Here is a 20085-nt window from a genome sequence, read left to right on the forward strand (position 1 = left end):
GGTGTCCAGCAGAATCACGGGGCCCTCAAGTGCGCTCTTGTGCACACCAGGAGCCTCCTGTGGTACTCCAGATCCTCTGTGGGTCTACCAAGGACAAAAAATGTCCTCTGGAAAGGCTTTCAGTGACCCCAATTTTCTCTAGGACACCGTATAAGCCTCCTGGGGCACCCTGCGGTGCTCTGAGAGCCTCCTCTTGAACCCTAGAGGCAAAACAAGGACACTTCCTGGGATCTAGAGGCCTCTGGAGGACACACGGGGCTCTCCAGTGCACCCTTGTGCAACCCTGTCAACCAGGGCCACTCAGAGCCCTCTAGCTCCCCCTGAAAGCCTCCCAGTAACCCCAAAACTAACCCTAATTATGACCCTAGAAGTCACACCCCTTTCTCCCATCAAAAAGTGCCCCCAACAGAAGGCTTTAGGTACACCTGAACTCCCCAGGGGAGCCTTTACGCAGCCCCACATGCAACTGGACCCTCTGTGTTCGCTCTTTCCAAACAACCCTAAATGTATCCCTACCCGGAATCAGCTGCAGCTGGTGGTGTTATTGGGGTTACTGGTGTGTTACTGGGGCTGCTGGTGTTATTGGGGTTACTGGGGCTGCAGCTGGTGGTGTTATTGGGGTTACTGGTGTGTTACTGGGGCTGCTGGTGTTATTGGGGTTACTGGGGCTGCTCTTGGTGGTGGTACTGGGGTTACTGATGTTACTGGGACCACTGGTGTTCATGAGGTGGCTGCTGCGTTACCGCTGTTACTGGTGTGACTGGGGCTGCTGGCGTTACTGCTGTGGTGCTACTGGGGCTGCTGGTGCTACTGGGATTGCCGGTGTTACTGGTGCTACTGGGACTGCTGCTGTTACTGGTGTATTACTGGTGTGTTACTGGTGTGTTACTGGGGCTGCGCCCCCCGACAGGCCCCAGGCCCCCTCTGCTCCCGTCCCCTCCCCACAAACGCCGTGGCGGGGGGGGGGGGGGGGGGGCGGCGGGGAGGCCCCGGGCCCTGTCCCAGCCCCGTTCCCGGCCCCGGGGGCGCTTTGCGGCGGCGGCGCTTTACGGCGGGGCCCGATGAGCTTTTACGACGCCTTCCGCGGCTTCTTCGGGCTCCCGGGGGGCCGCAGGTACCGGGGTCGGGCCCGGGACCCCCTCCCGGAGCCCCCTCCGGGCCTCCCCTACACCCCCCCGGCCCCTTCTGCGGGCCTCCCGTTCCCCTTCCCGGTCTCAGCGCCACCCCCCCCGCAGGCCCCGGGAGCCGCTGTTCGGCGGAGCGCCGCGGGACGAGGACGAGGACGAGGACGAGGCCGCCGAGGGCCCCCCCCGGCCACCGCCGCCGCCCCCCGATGTCTTCGGCTTCGGTTTCGGCCCCGGGGGGGCCCTCGAGGAGCTGTTCCGGGACGCGGCTGAGCTCCTGGGCTCCTTCGGGGGGGCTTGGGCCGGGCCCCCCCCGGCTATAGGTGGGAACGGGACCGCAGGGGGGGGCCCCGAGGCCCGGCCTCACCCCCCCTCACCCCCGGTTGTGCCCCGCAGAGCCCCCCCTGCCCGGCCCCGGCCCCGGGCGGCCGCTGCGGGACTCGATGCTGAAGCACCCGGACGGCCCCGAGGGCTCCCGAGACCCGGCCCGGCCTTGGAGCCTCCTCCCTGAGGTACGTGGGGGGGGGCCCTGCCCTGCCAGGGGGGGCCCTCGGGTAGCGGAGCCCCCCCCCCGGTCCCGGCACCGGGCTCCGGTGACCGGTGCCTGGCTTTCCTTGCAGCTGGAGGACGCTCGCCCGGCCCCCCCGGAGCGCAGGGAGGACCGAGGTGGGTGTGGGGGGCGCCTCTTGTATGGGGGGGGGGGTCGGGGTTCGTTGTCCCTTCCCCGTGCTCACCTTGCGGCCCCCCCCGCAGATCTGGACTCGCAGGTGTCCTCGGAGGGGCTGGGCACCATCCTGCGGCCCCACGAGCCCCAGCCCCGCTCCTACTTCCAGAGTGTCTCCGTCACCAAAGTGACGCTGCCTGATGGGGTGAGTGGGGGTGCCCCGTGACACCTTATGGGTGCCCCTTGACCTGTGTGGGTGCCCCGAAACCCCGTGCAGGTGCCCTGTGCCATGGTGTGGGTGCCCCATGCTATGGTGTGGGTGCCCGGTGCCATTGTGTGGGTGCCCTATGACACCTTATGGGTGCCCCATGCCATGGTGTGGGCGCCCCGTGACCCCTCGTGGGTGCCCCTTGACCCCGTGTAGGTGCCCCATGCTATGGTGTGGGTGCCCCATGATACCTTATGGGTGCCCCATGCTATGGTGTGGGTGCCCCGTGACACCTTGTGGGCACTCTGTGACCCCTTGTGGGTGCCCTGTGCCATGGCATGGGTGCCCCTTGACCCGTGTGGGTGCCCCATGACACCTTGTGGGTGCCCCTTGACCCCTTGTGGGTGCCCTCTGCTATGGTGTGGGTGCCCCATGACACTGTGTGGGTGCCTCTTGACCCCTCGTGGGTGCCCTCTGCTATGATGTGGGTGCCCCTTGACCCTTTGTGGGTACCCCTTGACCCCGTGTGGGTGCCCTGTGCCACGGCATGGGTGCCCCATGCCATGGTGTGGGCACCCTGTGACACCTTGTGGGTGCCCCGTGCCACTTTGTGCCCCGTGCAGGCGGTGGAGGAGCGCCGCACGGTGCAGGACAGCCACGGCCGCCGCGAGACGACCGTCACCCTGCGGAGGGGCGCCCAGGCCTTCGTCAGCACCACCACGGAGGACAGGCAGGGCAAGGAGCACCGCGAGGAGCTGCTCGGCGTGGACGACCGTGAGTGGGGCGCCGGGGAGGGGGACAGGAGGGGTGAGGGGAAGGGGACAGCGCCCTGCGAGCGAGCCCCCCCTGCCCTCCAGGGGAGCTGGCACAGTTCGCAGGCACGTGGCCGCCGCACGACGAGCTCCGTGTGCCCACCCTGAGCGACCCCTCGGCCGTGCTGGGCAGCTTTTTCCGTCGCTGGTTCTCTGGCTGGTAGCCCTGACCTCCTGCTGGCCACCCCCGGTACGTGAGAGGGGTGTGGGGGGCACACGGGGGGGCTTTCTGGCTCTGCCCGGGGTGGGTGCAGCCCCTTCTCACCGCCCGTTTTCCTCGCAGGTGGGCCAGGTCCTGCGGGGACGCGGTGGCTGCGCTGGGGGCTGCCCCCCCCCACCTCCTTCTGGGGCACCGCCGCGTTTTGGGGGCAAATGTGTAGATGTGTACAGAGTAATAAAATCTATTTATGCTAACGGTGGTGTGCGAGGCTCCTTCGGGCACGGGACCCCCCCCAGATTTGGAGGTGGGGGTCTCGCGGCAGCTCCGGGGGCTGCCCTGTGGGTGCAGACAGCCCCGTGCCCGCCTCCCCCCCTCCTGCCTGGGAATCGCCGGCACTGGGAGCGCTGGGAGGCACCTACAGGGCACTGGAGAACAGCAGGGGGGGACTGGGAGGCCTGCAGGGGACTGCAGAGAGCACCGGGGAGTCCAGCAAGGTCTCCATGGTGTGCTAGAGCCCTTCGAGGCCTCCAGAAGGTCCTAGGAAGCACTGCAAGGCCCCAGGATGCTTGAAGGCAGCACTGGGAGGGCTCTGTGGCATCCTGGAGGACACTGGAGGTCACTGGGAGGGTTTCAGGTAGTCCTTGTAGACACGCGAGGACTCTGGAGTGGATTATTGATTCACAGAAGGGCCGTGGTGCTGCCTGCAAGGACTCCAGGGCACCCACGAGGTCACTGGGGAGCGTTCCCATGGCTCCAGCTGCTTTTGGAACAAAACGTGGGCCCCTGGGAGGCCCCTGGAGCACACTGGAGAGCTCTGTGACACCTCCAGAAGGCAGTAAATTAAAGGAAGTGTCCCCAGGAGGCCTCTAGGGTGCAAGAATTGTGCCCTGCGTTAGACCTTTGCTTTTAGGATCCTTACCCAATAGAACCGGGCTGTGGGGAGATCTGCTAACCCCACAGGAAGGGCTGAAAGCTGCAAGATGGTTAAAAGGAGGAGTTCATGGCACGGAAGAAGCAAAAAAAAAAAGCCTGCAGGACCAACTCTGGGCATTCACATGGTCGGTGGTGGCACCTTTAATGAAGAAAGGGGCATGAGGGTGCAAGAGGCTGCGGGGTAGGACACCCCGGTGCTTACACGGTGCTCACACGGTGTTGTTGGTGCCAAGCCCCTCATCTCGCCGCCGTCCTCGCCGGGTGGAGGTGCCCAGCTGCACAGGGAAAGCAGAGGAGCCACCTGGCTGCTGCTCTGCACCGCAAGGAGCAGCTCTGGTGGCGCTGGGAGGCCCCGAGCACCCACGGGGACGCCAAGCACGGGCAGCAAAGGGGAACCCGGCCCCGGGATTCAGAGGGAAGCTGCTCAGCCCCTGTGAGAGCGTGTGGCTGTACCTGAGCTTTCCAGTGCCCGTTCAGGAGGCTGAGCATCGTCTTCCGAAGCCGTCTCAGACGCTGCCCGTTTCAGCTTCTGAACCTCCTGGGAAAGACAGAAGCGGTCACAGGAGGGAACCGCAGCAGCAGCAGCGGCTCAGTTTCTCCAGGGGAGCTCAAGGCAAGCGTTGCCTGGAGGGAGGCGAGGCTCTCTCTGCTCTCTGGCAGGAGAAGGAAGGGCTGAGGAGCATTATTTGTGTCTGCAGCCACAGCGCAGACGTGGGCCAGGCCCCACAGCCTTGCCTCCACCCTCTACGCTTGCAGCTCCAGCCTCTCCAGGGGTTGTGCTCATCCCGGCCTCGTTTCACAAAGTGCAGGATCACCTCCTTCACGCTGCTGAGCTCTGCCCTCAGCGAAGCCAGCTGCTCCAGCAGGAGCTGGATCTTCTTGGCTTGGACCTCCACAGAATCCAGAGAGTTCCTGCGGCCAACAGGAAAGCAGTAGATCCCGTCAGAGCTTGCCCTGTCCCCTCCTGAGAGCTTCCAAGCCCAGCGAGGAGGCTGTGCTCGGCTCTCCTTTCTTTTTCCTTCGCGTGGGTGCTTCCCTTCATCACTGGGTTTAGCAAAAGGCGAAGACCCAAAGACCTACACGAGCCCAGGACGCTACGAAAATGAGTGCAAGTAGCCAGAGGTCAGAAGCTGCTACTGCCCAAAACCAAGCCTGGCTCAGGAAACATCTCTTACCGCAGAGACTCCGTTTCTGCCAGCAGCTTCTGGAAAAGAAAAGCTCTCCCTTAGAGAATCGAAGCTGCTGGGGCTCCCCGTGGGCTTCCCCGAGGAGACACGGCAAAGCTGCCGCTTCCTCGGGTCGCTCCAGAGGGAGCCAGAGCAGAAAACGATGCCCCCAGCTCCCAGCAGCAGCACTCCCAGAGGAGCTGCCTGCCCCGCAGCAGTCGCTCACCTGGGCCGCTTTCCTCGCCCCCGTTTTCCAGCCCAGCCGCGGGGTCCTGCAGCAAACTGCGCCGGCTGCTGCAACGCACATCACCGGGACACGGTTACTCTGCCCGTGGTCACCGCGTCTCCTCCTGCTGCTGGGTGGCAGCGGGTGAAAGGAGGATGCAGGGAACATGGGCATGGCCAGGTGTTTCCTCGTGAAAACTCACCAAGGATCACTGAGACCACGAGGAGGATTTTCAAGAGCTCCTTCTTGCGCAGGGTCATCTTTTTCCTAAGAAGGAGGGAGTCTTGGTGATGGTGTTAATATTCCAAGGGCAACCCCTGCTGTGGGTGGATTTGCAGTCGCAGTCTGGAAAGAAGCCGTTTTGGAAGCCTGCTGTGGAGAGCAAGCTGAGCGGGCAGCCCTCAGGAGAAACTCTCCTTCTGTCCACACTGCCCAGCGCCGCAGGCAGATCTTCCCCGAAGGAAGAGCTCCAGGAGCACCTTCAGAAAGGGCATGGGAATAACCCAGGGAAAAAAACACAGCTACAGAATGGAAACAGCAGTGCCAGAGCTTTGGCTAGTGGTAGCCACAGTGTGCTGGCCGGGCAGTACCCCCTGCCCTCCCCTGCTCACACTCCGGCCTGCGGCCATCCCATTTCTCCCCTAATCCACAACAGAACCGTGTTGTACGTACGCAGCGAGGATGCAAGCGCTGAGGAGGGTCTGCAGCACGAGGACCCTTGCCAGATGGCGAGCAGTGCCGACGACCGTCCCTGGGCAAAGAAATGAGCACAAAGTCAGCTCTCGGTGTTGAGCTCTCCTGCCCCGAATCCCCACCAGAGGCGTGCCCCGGAGGACAGCAGCCTGTGGTGCTTCTGCCACGGGGGAAATGTTGCTGGAGCGATTTCCTTGGGCACAGAGGAGCTCCGTGGGGTCACCCCAGGGGATTTCAAGCAGCAGCGCCCAGCTTACCCGCAGCTTCCGTGGCCGTGTCATGCTGCCTTGCAGGCTCTTGACTGGCAGAGCCAGGAATGAGCTCCAACGAGTGCCTCACCTCTTGCAGCCCAACCTGCACATGGAGGCACCTGCGGGAGGAAAAATCTGAAGCCTGTCTGTCCGCAGGAGCCACAGCAGGCAGGAGCAGCCTCAACAGAGCCCCTAGCCCGAGGACAGGGCTTGGGAAGGCTCCCAGGGGCCTCCCAGCTGCAGCAAGGAAGGGCAGCGGGGCTGGGTGATTTTCAGGGGTCTCCACAGGATCCCTGGGCAGCCTGCTCCAGCGCCTCACCACCCTCTGGGTGAAGAATTTCTCCCCTACATCTAACCTAGATCTGCTCTCAATATCCCCATGCTGTTCAGGGAGCAGGGACAGTCCCCTACCATGGCCACTGTGTCCCAGGATGCTGGCGGGGTCTCTGCCCGCACGGCCACCCCGCTCAGCCAGGCAGGGCCTCCCCATACAGCAAAACCTGGGGCTTGGCCCCAACCTGTGGGGCAAAACTTGGGGCTTGGCCCCCCTGTGGGGCAAAACTTGGGGCTACTGCCTCCCAGCAAAGCCTCAGCATCCCGTACCCGGGGCTCGGCCCCGCTGCCTCCCCTGTGGGCTTGCTGGCGGCCTCGCTCTGCGAGGGGCCCGGCGGTGCCCCCGGGCGCCTCTTTCGGGGAGCCTTCCTCGCCATCTCCGGGGTACTGCAGACCTCAGGCTCACCCCAGGGGTGAGCACAGACGCCTCTGAGGTCACAGAGGTGCCCCCTGAGGTGGCAGCTGTGGCATCACCCCGGGGTCTTTTCCCCTAGGTTCTTCGGAGGTTCTTCTTCTGTAAGACCTAGCCCAAACACAAAGCCTTGCCATGGTGCCCGTGTCGTTTTTACGTGCAGGTTTCACATCTTGGTGAGAAGAGGCATTTTGTTTTATTGCACCATTTTGCAGACTAAGCATATTTTGCAAGCATGAGACAGAACGGGGCACAGACACCAAAGCACTTGATGCTTATTTCTTTTACTTTCTAACAGGGTTTCTCTGCGCTTTTCACTTGTTTGATTTTTAAACTGTCATAGGTATACAGCCTCAGGTCTGGAAAACCACTTCCAAGCTGCCTCTTCTCTACCTTCTGCTAGGGACAAGCCACGGGGATGAAGCTTTGCTGCCTTACCGAGCCTGAAGCAAAGTTAATTCTCTTAGAGGTGCCCCCAATCAACACAGAGCCAGGGGGCTGACATCCAAACAATGTGATGAAATGTCAGAGTTGGGATGTCCACCACCAGTTTGATCACAGCACTTGCAGCATCCTCTTCAGCTAAAACGATTCCCAAATTTGATTGAATAAAAAGACCCAGCCTCACAGCTGACTGTGGTGGGAGCTGCCCTGGATTTCCCATAGTCAAGCACCACTTCCCTCACTACATTTTTCACAGCAAATACCCTCCCATTAATTATAAACCCAACAAGTGCTTTTAATTCTGGCTTTGGCCGTTGTACTGGCAGCAACAGAGCACTGGTTGTGCAAGGCAATCCCAGCAGCTGAACAGGGATTAAAATTCTTCATAAATACGTTTATTTTTTACACTGAAAACCCTGGAACTGGGGGCAGGTAGGGGGAGACTCTGAGCAGAAGTGGGAGCTCTGAAGAAGCCTTGGAGTGGAGTGTACTGGGAGTGTACTGGGAGTGTACTGGGAGTGTACTGGGAGCTTTGCGCACGGCCCCTCTGCCGCCTGAGGGCTGGAGGAGGCGGGGCTGCGCACGGCCCGCGGCGCCGCGTGCAGAGCTCGTAGCCCCGCCCCGTTTTGCGCACGGCCCTCGCGGGCTATAAAAGCGGAGGGGAGCGGGCGGGCCGGGCCAGTTGCGTTCTGAGGAGTGAAGGGGGAGGGTCTGTGTCAGGCCCTTGTGCTTATTGTGGGGTGGCTTTTTCAGCCTCGTGTGGTGTTTTCTGGAGGTGTATTTTCAATCTGGTGTATTTTCCGGACTACAAAGGGAAGGGGTTACTGTCCTTCATCATAGGTGCATCTCACTTTGAGAGACAGGGCTGTGGAAGGCTTATTCGGGGTGTTCGTACCACATGCTTAAACCACTGAATGTCAGGGATTGTCAAAAAGTGGTTAAACAGGCAAAAAAAGGAGCCGTGGAAGGTTCTGTTTCTGTGTGTTTTCATTTGAGTGGTGAAGGAAAACAACCGAAATCTGGAGGTGGTGGCCAAAACCAGAATGGTTTGGCTTTGGCTGGTGTTAACATGTAGCATCTATTTCAAAGGCTCCTATATCATGCCAATAGGCCCAAAATACTATAATTACGTATGGGGAGCTGGGGAAGGGGGCTTTGTGTTGACACACACAGGGGAGGTGGTGGTTGGGGTGGGTTTTGCCCATGCACATGTGTCCCTGATCTTATTTAGCTCATGCAACTTTTCCCTTCGTTGTTAGAAGTGAAAAATCCTGGGCCTAATGCAGCCAATTACTAAATAAGACCTCGTGTGCTGTTCCATTTAAATGAGTTTGTCAGCTGATGGAGGTAAATTGCCCAGGAAACATCTGTAGGTTCAGCTACTGGGCTGATAAAACCAAATAGCTGCAGCGTGAGCTGAACGCGCTCCTGAGCAGTGGTTGTACGTGCATTAATGCAGATGTTTTCTTAACAGCCAGAAGAGTAAAATCAGCAAAATGGCAACTGCTCAGAAGCAGAAGAACTGTACGGTATGACTTTGTCATGTTTCAGCACAATGTGCTATTCAAATAAAGAAAAACAGTGAATCGTAGCTGAAGTAATGCACCCAGGTGCTTTGTAAGATTTCTGGGTTGGAAAATGATGGATTAATTCAATACTCACCTACACATAAAGGTGCTCAAAATAGGTTTAAAAGTCTGAACTTTGCAGTCATACACTTGGTAGAAATTGTCAATGTCCTAAAAACGTAGGAACACCAAGTGTGAAGAAAATGATTAGTTTTATAAATGCTTGTCAATTAAAATGTTAGGCAGCAGAACAGACCGCAGGCTGCACGTTTGATGTTGAAAGCTATTTTTCCTCTTACAGAGTGCGGTTGTGTTTCCCAATAAAATAACCACAGAGCAGCAATCTCTGACGCTGGTGAAGAGGCTCTTGGCGGTGGCAGTGTCCTGCATCACGTACCTGAGGGGGATCTTCCCTGAAAGTGCCTATGGGACAAGATACCTGGATGGTAACAGGCTCTTTGCATGATGCAGTGGCACAGGGTGGTTGTTAAGTTGGCGTTTTTAAATAAATTAAAGTTCATTTAATTAAAGGCAATAGCTATTTCTTATGAATGTCATAAAACTTTGCTAATATTACGGAGTTTTATTAAAGATAGGGGTGATGCTGATGCAGGAATTAGAATATTTAGAGCAATGTAAGTGATAGTCTACTTTTAACATATAATTCTGGGGAATGAACTTCACTTTTAGTGTCATAATTTTGTCATATAATATAAATATTATATTAAAAAAATATTTAACATATAAAAAAAATATTTAACATACTTTTTTTGTTGTTGTTTTGAGATCTGTGCGTCAAAATCCTGAGGGAAGACAAGAACTGTCCTGGCTCTACTCAGCTGGTGAAATGGTATGTTAACTAGAACACTTGCATGGTGTGTGAGCTCGAAAGATGCCTTCCTTGCTTGCAACTCTAAAGAAAACTTCACTTTCTACAAGTAAACAACTGCACGGGCAGTGTTTTTAGTAACAATTTTTTACTCAGAAAATAAAACCGCACGCATTTTGGTAAAGCTGTCGTTGATTTCTTCAGTTCCTGTTCTAGGAAGCTTACAACCCAGTGTTTCATAGGGCTCAGTCACTGTTTAGACTGAGTGTGCTTTATGTTTGGTTTCCATGGGTGCAGGAGAATGCTCACGATGCAGATGAATGCAAAAAACATAACCAGCGATTCCTCTGTGACTGGGTAGGGGGTGCAGTGTTCCCACGAAAACTGAGCCTGTTGCTGTTCTGCATCTTGTGTTTGAAGGTCTGGAGCTAACTTTGTGTAAGAAAGTGGTACCGTGGGCCTTCCTATTCCAAACCAGAGTTGTCTCTGCAGGTGGTAGCCCTCTTGCACGTTCACCCAGTCGAGTGCCTCAGTTGGGACTCGAGGTATTTATCGTTTTCCTTTCTGTTCGCAACGAGGTTGGTTCCTGGCTGCCCTCCCTGTTGTTTAGAAAGGTGTGTATGAGGCAAAGGGCACCTGGGGTGTTTCTTGTCTGCCTGGGGAAATGGATTCCTTCCCAGCTCTGCAGGAGAATGGGCTTAAATACCTCCAACTTCCTCACTGCTCAGATGCCCTCTGGTTACTGAGGTGTTGCCTGCAGTTGTTTCACTACTGGGTGCCTCCAGGTGTGGCTTTGATTTCCTTTCAGAAGTGTTTGGGTGACTCCCGAGGTCCTCTCGGTTCTGCAGGGTAGGGGAAAGGGTGCAGCAATTTCGTGCACGGGATTTAACCCCGCTGCAGGCCGCGTCGAACCCTTTAGGAAACGAACTGGAGTCACTGCCCATGCACTGAACGTGTTGTGGTCGAGCTCAAGCTGCACCAGGGCTTTGAGAGGACACATTCCTGCTTTTAGGACCTCTCAATTTTCACGCTTACACCAGAATGAGAGGGCGAGCGTTTAGAAACAAAGCAGTTCAGCAGCTGGGGCTTCGAGGCAGTCGCTGCGAGGTGCTGGAGATGCTGAGCTGTGATTTTGGGGGTGTGACTGGGTCACTCAGATGGGAACCAAGCATTAGTATGCAAGGGCAGTGGCACAGCAGCCTGAGGATGCTGGCAAGGGCTTGTGCAAGCCCTTCGTCGCTTACAGGTGAGCAGAGTTTTGTAACTCAGCATTGTGGACGTGCCAAAAGTAACGCCTGCTCGTTGACCACAGTCAAAAGAACTGCAGGGGAAATTACAGTAAGTTTTGGGGTCCTGTTTGCATGTTATAGGAAAACAAAATTCCAGCAGCTAAATAATAACGCCTTTGTGCTTCAGAGATGTTCAGTTGAAGCATTCATACGCTGATTTGTGAATCCATATATAAAATTTGACACTGATAAGCATCCAATGGCCTTGTTTTGTTTCCTTATAGATCATATTTTTACTTGGTAAGTAAAAAAAAATTATTACTAATAAAAAGACATGATGGAATAAGTATTATTTTAGCTACAGCAGTAGTAAGACTGTACAAAGACTTTAATTCTGTGGGAGTATTTTAATCAGGACTAGATGGACAATCTTATTTGATTTTTGCAGGATGTTAGGATGCTATGATGCCTTGCAGAAGAAATATGTAAGTCTTCTAGTATCATTTGTTTGTTTTTTTTAAGTGTATGGGAATGTTCATTTATAGAATTCCACTGCCTGCCACTGTAGTTCTAGGACTTTCTGGTTACAGGGTAGCTCAGATTCCTTCAAATAGGCCTCCAGTGGTCATAATTGGTTTTGAGGGCTAAAGAAACAAAACAGCTTGGTAAGCAAAAAAAAAAGGCTGTAGAGTATATCTAATTATTTTTTTTTGCTTTAATTATGTTTCCAACAGCTAAGAATGATTGTCCTAGCGGTAAGTACATCAAAAGTAAGGCACTACTCTAAGGATCCGTGCTTAGATGTATGTACAGTTCTTAATCTGCTTCCTGTCTTTACTTTTAAAAATCCAGGTCTATACCCACCCAGAAGATCCTCAGGTAAATCTGGTAGAATAATTCCTTTGATGACTAATGACAGGATAGGCAGAGTGAAGCTTGCCTGTATATAAGCAGTAGGACTGAATTTTCTCCCCAGTGCATGTCCTAACTCTGTGTAACAAACTCATGGCTCTTTGTGGGGAAAATCCATAACTAACCACTGTCCCCTTGTCTGTGAGCTGGGTGAAATAGTTCCATAGCAATTAAAATGTGGATAGAATATTTAATTCTAAAAACTTCTGCTAAAGTTTCTTTTAAAATATTTCATTGGGGTGATTCCAGGGGAGAACTTTAGATTTTTGATTTGATTAATATAGTGTACATTAAAACTGTTGAAGTATTCCTGTGCTGTATTTCAGGCTGGGAGCTAGGAGCTATCATCATTTTGTTTAAATACCAAGTTATCAAATGCCTGAGTAGAAGCAGTAGCTGTTTGCTTGACAACTTTAATAATTGCTGTTTGTTTGCAGACAATTACTGAATGTTATCACTTCAAATTCAAGTACACCCACAACGGGCCACTCCTGAATTTCAGCAGGTACTGTCCCCGTGACTGCTCTGCTCTGTGGTTTTAAAGCTCATTGCATGCACCAACCCAAACGTAAGAGCTTCAGATTTTCTGGTTGGCTTTTGCTCCTCTAAATCTGGATCTTACGACTAATTTTATCAGTGCATCCTTACTAGTTAGGCTGTTTTTAAAATACAGTGAATTGTTTTAGTGTGTCGTGAGGATATTTGTGAAATATGCAGTCAAAAAAAACGTTCCTTAGCTACAAGGAAGTAACTTGTTCTAAACAAATACCGAAACGTGACCAGTTCTTTCCTTGCGTAACGTACTCCTTCCAGTTTTTCTCTGACATAAAATGATTTCTAAACTTTTTTTTTTTAAAAAAAGGGGGGGGAGAGTGGGCTACAGTGCTGCAATCCTTTGGCCTGAGGTTGGTTACGTACCTCTGAAAGTCGCGTGGTGGCAGGAGATGGGAGTCAGCCACTGCAGGCTGGTTTTGTGCACTAGGCTGATTCGAAAACAAGTCCTGCTTCCTTGCCACACTGCGGGGAAAGAGAAATGTCTGCGGGGTTGGGAAACACATCTGAGACTGTTTCAGGTGCCTCCAAAAGGCTGTGTGCCTTGTGAAATAACTCGCGTGCCTCAGGCTGGCTGCTCAGGTCCTCTGACACCTCTCTGACCTGGGCTATTTCTGGGAAATGATCAGGCTCTTGTGAAGATGTTAACAAGTTCCAGGGAATGCAGTTGGGAAGGTGATTGTGAGGAGGAGGGAGTGGTAGCAGAGCAAGACCTCTCTGTTTTTAGTGACAGTAAGGTAGAATTTGGGGCAGCTGCTTGGAGTTGGGTGTTGCCGAGCCAGATGCCAGGAGTCCCTCAGGCATCTTCCCTTATCAGTAACCTTCCCTGTCAAAATCAGGAGTGTTACTTGCAGCCCCTGAAATACTATGGGTGTGAGAGACCTAGCAGGACTGGGGCTTGCAAATGTACCAGCTTCTATTTCACATCTGTTTTTAAGCATTGTGTAACCTAAAATATAGCTGTAGGGCACAACTGCTGCACCCCAACGCTTCCCTGATGTTCCTGGCTCAGAATTTGATCTCACAAGGGACAGAGCACGCTGCTCACCTTGGTGGTGGTAGGAGCTGCAGCCCTTGTGATCTCAGAAATGGGATGTCGTGTCTGTGTATTATAACACTGAAACCATTCTGTATAAAAAAAGCTGAACACTCTGTCCATTTCTAGCAAGAGCAAAGGGAGTGATTCCCCGATCACCTGTGCAGACACCAAGAAGGCAAGCATCCTCCTCATTCGCAAGATTTACGTTCTGATGCAAAACCTTGGTCCGTTACCAAATGATGTCTGCCTGACCATGAAGCTGTTTTATTACGATGAAGGTAGCGTTTTCCTGATTAATTTATCAGCTGTGCTTAGACGTTTGAAAACAAAGAAATATTTTTACCTATAATCTTTGTGGTGGCTAGGACTTGTTAAACTTTCCCGTGTTTAATTATTTCTTGGGACAGGTTCTAAAATCCAAGGGGCACAGATCTGATCTCTGTACAGACTGTACAGTCTTACAGCTGACTTCATTGGAGCAAGGATTTCAGTGGGGGAAAAAAAGAAGAAAAGTCTTTTAGCTGCACGAGCTGAGGTTAATTTGACAAGAGCATGTTTTGTTGCAGTGCAACGCTTCGTGTGTTCTTCCCTACAGTTACACCACCTGATTACCAGCCTCCTGGTTTTAAGGAGGGTGAATGTGAGGGGATGATATTCGAGGGAGAGCCCATGCACCTTAACATGGGTGAAGTGCCAACGCCTTTTCACATGCTGAAAGTCAAAGTGACAACAGACAAACAGAGGATGGAAAACGCCGATGAGAGCATACTGAAGCCAGGAGATACTGATCAGCCTCTCCAGGTGCTCAGAGTGGACAGAGATGATCCAGAGGAAAACCAGCACATGGATGTAAGAGCTCACGTGCTTTGTGCAGCTTCTTGAGATGTGTTGTGGTTTATGTTCTAGAAAGGGGCTGTTCATCCTACTGTGCCTGTTAGGATAACATTAGTAAGGGATGTGGTATTTCCAGAGGCACTGAAGTATCACAGCAGGTACTCAGCACGCTTCTAACTGTACTTCTCCAGTTGGCAATCTGTCATTAAAGCAGTGTGGAACAAGTGCATCAGCACAATGCCTGCGCTGCTGGGAGCCCTCCGAGGCAGGAGAGGAGCAGCAAGGGAGGAAGCAGCGGTGTGCTGCGGGTACATTTGGCTGCTTGCTCAGCTCCAGCCACCCTGAAACCTCCCTGTGGCTGTCCCATGCCCTTCCTGAGCAAACCCCTGCGTCCAGGCGGTGCTGACCAGGGCTGAATTTGCTCTTGGACAGCAGGGTAAACCCAGCTGGGGATGCTGTTTGGCTCAGTTTGGTTCTGGAGTGGGATTTCTGTCAGGAAAAGCACAGCCAAATCTGAACATGCCGACAGACTCTCACGTCCTGCTGGTGTTGGAGCCTCTGAGATGGGGCTGAGCGTTGGGCAGGCAGCAGGGAACACTTAGGGGCTGTTGGGTGCAGAAATCCTCTGCTGTTCCACACTGGCCATAGGTAAGAAAGAAGCTTCAGGGCTTCTGGCTCATCCTCCTTACCAAGGCCTCCCCAGCAGTTGTTTGGCAGCCCCTTACCTCTGTGCATGGCTCCATCGCTGCTTTACCAGCAACACAAAGGTGCTCCAATGGTTTTCTCCTAGCATCTGTTACAGTTTTTCACAATTGGACATGTTTTTCAGTAATTGAATTAAATGTATGCCTGCATTGATAACTAATGTTGAGCTAGTCTGTACGTCCCATATCATATTCTTTTATTTTAAAGCAGTTCGTTTCACCAAGAATCCATCTGGTAAGATCTGTTCCAAAGCTTTTGTGAGTAGAAACTTTTCTTTATGTCTGCTGTAAGTAACAGACCCTTTTCTTTATCTAGGAAGACCCCGTGTTAGATAATAAAGTGGAAGATGGTAACTGCGTGAATACTTCGGAAGCTCAAGGTAAAATTTATCTGTTTTCCAAGTCTCTTCAGTTTGTGCCTCTTTCCTGATGCTACTCAAAGAAATACTCAGTTTTCTGCTGTAGGCTGCCATGTTCAGATTTGTGGTGTTTTCCTCACGCCCATTGCTGTGCCTTTGTTTTAGTCTAGATTTGATCTGTGAAGTACTTACTTGTGTTAAATAGAGACATTACAGTTGTTTTTCAGAAAGGTGCAACTTCTCAAAAACAGCTTAATATCCCCATGCTGTTGAAAAATAATCATGGAAATGTGTAGGAAAGAGCACACGTAAACCACTTCTCTTGATGTTAGTAGGCTGCAGAACTGCAGTACCCATTAAAAGCTCCGCAGCTTTTATGTGCTTGTAGAATTCACAAGAATTCAAAAAAAAAAAATGTAAAAGTATGATGAATAGCTTGTCTTACAGGGTTGGTAAAATGCTTTTTTATGGGACCTGCCAGACTGTCAGAAGAATGCGGTTGTCATCCAGAAATAGTTCAGTTAGTCACTTCCCCCTCTGAAGAACCTGTTTGTCACCTCTAACCAGTTTGTGCTTATGTGGGGATCCTAGGAAAAAAACCACAGTGGATTAGAAGAAGAAGAAGAAGAAAAAAAACCTCTCCAGCTCTCAGAGCTCATTCTTTCCTCCTCCTGCCTGGTTTTTGTGACCTGGAGCTGCAGGCAGAGGTCCTCAGCTGTATGTGGCCAGGTTACAAAGCACCAGCCACCTGCTGACAGTGGTTTGGGATGGGTAGAAGCGTGCCAGAAGTGCAAAACCAACCCGTGAGGGTTTATCCTCACAAGTAAGGTGTGATGTAGATGGGCACTGAGAGTCTGGGGATCGAGCCCATCCTTCCAAAGAGCACGTGTGAGTCTGTGTCACATAAAACCGTGCATTTTCCTCGTGTCAAAGCGTTGCAGTGGTAAGAGGCTGTTAGTGCCTGGTCGACTGTGTGCTTTGTTATTTAACAACTTTTACAGAACCGGGTGTCCCTGGTGGAGGAGATGAAGTGACGAAGGCTGGAGAGAACAGGAGTCTGTACGTTTCCAATCGCCAGGTATGGAAACCACTCTCTGCCAGCTTCAACTCTTACTAGAGCTTTTGTGAAGCTTTGAACTCCGTGTTTTGAGTTAACTCAAGTGATTAATCAGTAATCTGCTGAACATTTATTTAAAACAGGCAGTATTTTCAGCAGTAGAGCACGTTATGATTTTAATTCCCAGTGTTTTACAAAAATGGTGAATATTCTACAGCAATCAGAAGGAATAACCAAAGGCTGGTGCTCTGATCAGTTTTCAAACTGAACAGTTGGGCTGACTGAGGCTACAAGAAATGGAAAAGCAATTTCCCATGTTTGTAAATTGCCATAAATGAGCACTCTGCCTAACAGAAACTTCTCTTCTAATTCCAGCAGATGAAAACTTGATTTTTAACATTTATCTTCTCATTTTAGGTTGATCATTTGGCAAGTAAGACATCTGAACTTAATATGTCAGAGAGCAGGACAAGGAGTGGGAAGTTATTTCAAACCTACATCGTTAGTATCAGCTTTTCTTCCATTTCTGTTCTTTAAGACTTTTTTTCCTATTGCAAGCAGTGAATAAAACTCCAACCTCTGTTACAGCTCATGCTGAAAAAATGAAACAATGCTAGAATTTAGACGAGACAGGTGCTTTAAACGAGCAGAGGTGCTGCAGAGCTAGAGGCTAAACTCACCTTGTCATACGTGTGCGAGTCAGAAATGCCCAGGTGGAGGTCAGAAGGTGGCACGGTGCTCCAGGAACCGGGCTTGGGGTGCGTTGCCTGAAGCTGCAGCACGTGGGGGCACTGCCCTTGTAGTGTAAATAAATCCCCTGCTCTTTCCCCTGCCGCTGGGGGGGGTTGTGCTGTAAAAACTTCGGTGCCCAGATGTTGCTCTGGGTGTTTAGGAAAAAAAAAAACTCTGAGCAGTGGGGAGCAGCAGGAGCTGGGCGCTCAGCACCTTGCACAGCCAGGTTTGGGGTGGATTTTCTTCTCGTTAGATGTGGTGGCAGCGAGGAGCAGCCCATGCAGCACCACGACCTGTAACCCTGTGCCTGGTTTCTCCCTGCAGGCCGAGCCCTCTTCCAGTCAAGACGTGCTGCCGAAAAGGAGGAAAATCAGTGAGCCGAAGGAGCAGTTTTAGACACCCCTCTCCTGGCTGTTGGCTTCTAGGGTGCTTCTCCACACCACTCCCCTTTGGTTGTTTAATGCGATTGTTAATATTTAAGTGTTCTTTCAGGGACCTTGTTCTATTTGTAGTCAAGATGTTGTGGGTTCTAGGGAGAAATCTACCAAGAAGCCACGTGGAGTAAATCAGAAGTTCCTTTCTGTAGGAGGCTGTATCCCCATCAGGAATGACAGAGGCTGGCTACTGACGTAACTCTGGGATAAAAATGAAAAAATCTGTAACGAAGGTGATTTGGGGGATGGGGGCTCCCTGCTAATAACGTGCTTAAACCCTGCAGTGTGAGATTTCACTGGTAACATTTTCTGGGCTGTACGTCAAAGCTGAGGAGCTCCTTGGTCAGAACCTGCCCTCCAGGGCCCAAAATCCTCAAGTCTCGGTGTTATTTTTTGGAGCAGGTTTCTTAATTTCTGGAGCAAGTTTAGGAAAGCTGTTAAGCTGTGTTACAATTCTTGGTTTTACTACAAAGCAAGCAGAACTGGAACAGTTACGGATGTTTGATTCATTCTTTCCAGACCAAAGGCACCAGACGAACAATAAGCAAGCATTCTTCATACCTTTAGCCACGTATTTCATGCCAAAATACCAGGATTTGTGTACAGGTGTTCATATATATTTACAAAGGGTATGAGCCTGGCAGGCACCTGTTCTCAGGGTGTGAGATGAGTTGAAAGAGAAGCCTGAATGTATCAGAAATGATTAATTGCAGGGATTGGAAAAGGTGCTGAGTTGTTCTGCCAAAATAATTGTTCTTTTTTTCCATGTAGTGTAAAAGAATTGGAGGGAAGCTGTTGCACAGCTCCTGTGTTCAGATGTGGATAGCTGAGCATTTCTTGATATATATTTGAATTTAAACTGACATCTTTTTATCTTATTTCTCCGTTAAAGCAGCATTCAATGTGTGGCTGTGTGTTTCTTCCACGTTCTGATCGGAATGCACTTCGTGGTCTTAAGGAAAGGCAGGGAAAGAGCAAATGGGGCAAAACCCTGCGGATGTGGAACTTTCCTTGGCCGGGCAGTGGGGACACAGGCACGGTGCAGCCCCAGGGGGATCTCCAGCTCCTGGCGTGGTGCTGAGAGCCCCTGGTGCTGCCCCATGCCCTACGTGTGACCTGCAGCACGGTGTGGGTCAAGGTGTGGGTCACAGCCCCGCAGTTCTCTTCAGCGCTGAACCGGATGAGCAGGATTTAATTAGCACCAGCTGGTTTTGTCGGCTTTGCGGTGTGATTTAACAGGATTTCCTCTGCAGCTCTTGACCGCAGACTCAGAAAAAGGGTTGGGTTAGCAGAGACCTCAAAACCCACCTGGTTCCTGCCCCCAGCCCCATCCAGCCTGGCTTTGGGCCCCCCTAAGGGATGGGGCTCCCCCAGCTCCTCTGGGCAGCCTGCGCCAGGGCCTCGCCACCCTCCTGGGGACGGAATTTTTCCTGATACTGACCCAAACCTGCCCTCTTCTGCCTCAAGGCATTACCCCACTCCCCACACTGCACCCCCTGAGTTTCTCCCCAGCTGTCCTGTAGCCCTTTAGGGCCTGGCAGCGTCGGTTCCTGTATCTGTACTCACTGCAGTGTCTGTGCACAGCCTTCCCCTCGCACCAGTGTGCAACGCGTCTTGCACACCTTCCAAGCCTTGTACGTGTCCTGGATGAGCCTTGATGCCTTGTGTGCCTTGCAGGCACCTTGCACAAGCAGAATGCCTTGCACACTCCGTGCACACTCCTTGCACTCCTGCACAAGCAGCATGCCCCTTGCCTGCCTTGCACACCTCTTGCACAAGCACCACACACCTTGCAGAAGCAGAATGTCCCTTGCATGCCCTGCACATGCCTTGCACAAGCACTGTGAGCCTTGCACACCCTGCACATGCCTTGCACAAGCAGCACACTCCTTGCACACCCTGCACATGCCTGGCACAAGCAGCATGCCCCTTGCCTGCCTTGCACACCTCTTGCACAAGCACCACACACCTTGTACACCCTGCACACGCCTTGTACAAGCACCACGTGCCTCGCACAAGCAGCATGCCCCTTGCACACCCTGCACACGCCTTGCACAAGCAGCACGCCCCCTGCACGCTCCTTGCACGCCCCGCACACGCCTCGTCCCGGCCGCAACCGGCACCGCCCCCCCCGGGGCCGTCCCGGGCCGCCCCCCCCGTGCTCATTGGCGGCTCCGTTCTCCGGTGCCGGCCCCCCGCTGGCCTTTCCCGGAGCCCGGGGAGCTTTGGGCCGGCTTCGCTTCCCGCACCGGCCCCGAGGCTCCTTCCCCAGCCCCGTCCCTCGCCCCCGGCTGCTCTCCGGCCATCCCAGCGAGGCTCCGAGCTCAGCTCCTGGACACCCCGGGATAAACCCCGAGAAGAAGCCGAGCTGCCCCCGGGGGGGCTGCCACTGCTCCCCGGGTCTGAACCG

The 20085-nt window shown here is 52.9% G+C and overlaps 2 protein-coding genes across 2 annotated transcripts; both read left to right on the forward strand.

Annotated features, from left to right (window-relative positions):
* The first annotated feature begins 1061 nt into the window (after positions 1-1061).
* On the forward strand, positions 1062-3193 carry LOC116499749 (HCLS1-associated protein X-1-like). The gene is given in 8 exon segments (XM_032204580.1): positions 1062-1114; positions 1236-1454; positions 1456-1636; positions 1745-1790; positions 1878-1993; positions 2620-2770; positions 2854-2998; positions 3092-3193. Coding segments are annotated over 7 exon segments (885 nt in total). The 3' UTR covers positions 2973-2998; positions 3092-3193.
* A 5729-nt stretch (positions 3194-8922) lies between these two features.
* On the forward strand, positions 8923-18382 carry HORMAD1 (HORMA domain containing 1). The gene is made up of 12 exons (XM_032204309.1): positions 8923-8955; positions 9296-9440; positions 9781-9844; positions 11501-11537; positions 11905-11931; positions 12402-12469; positions 13682-13833; positions 14151-14404; positions 15410-15473; positions 16454-16530; positions 16927-17010; positions 17566-18382. The coding sequence occupies exons 1-12, from the start codon at positions 8923-8925 to the stop codon at positions 17635-17637; spliced, it is 1077 nt and encodes a 358-aa protein (XP_032060200.1). The 3' UTR covers positions 17638-18382.
* Positions 18383-20085: the final 1703 nt, after the last annotated feature.

This window comes from Aythya fuligula, chromosome 28 (genome assembly GCF_009819795.1).
Source record: "Aythya fuligula isolate bAytFul2 chromosome 28, bAytFul2.pri, whole genome shotgun sequence".
In the NCBI taxonomy this organism is placed as follows: domain Eukaryota; kingdom Metazoa; phylum Chordata; class Aves; order Anseriformes; family Anatidae; genus Aythya; species Aythya fuligula.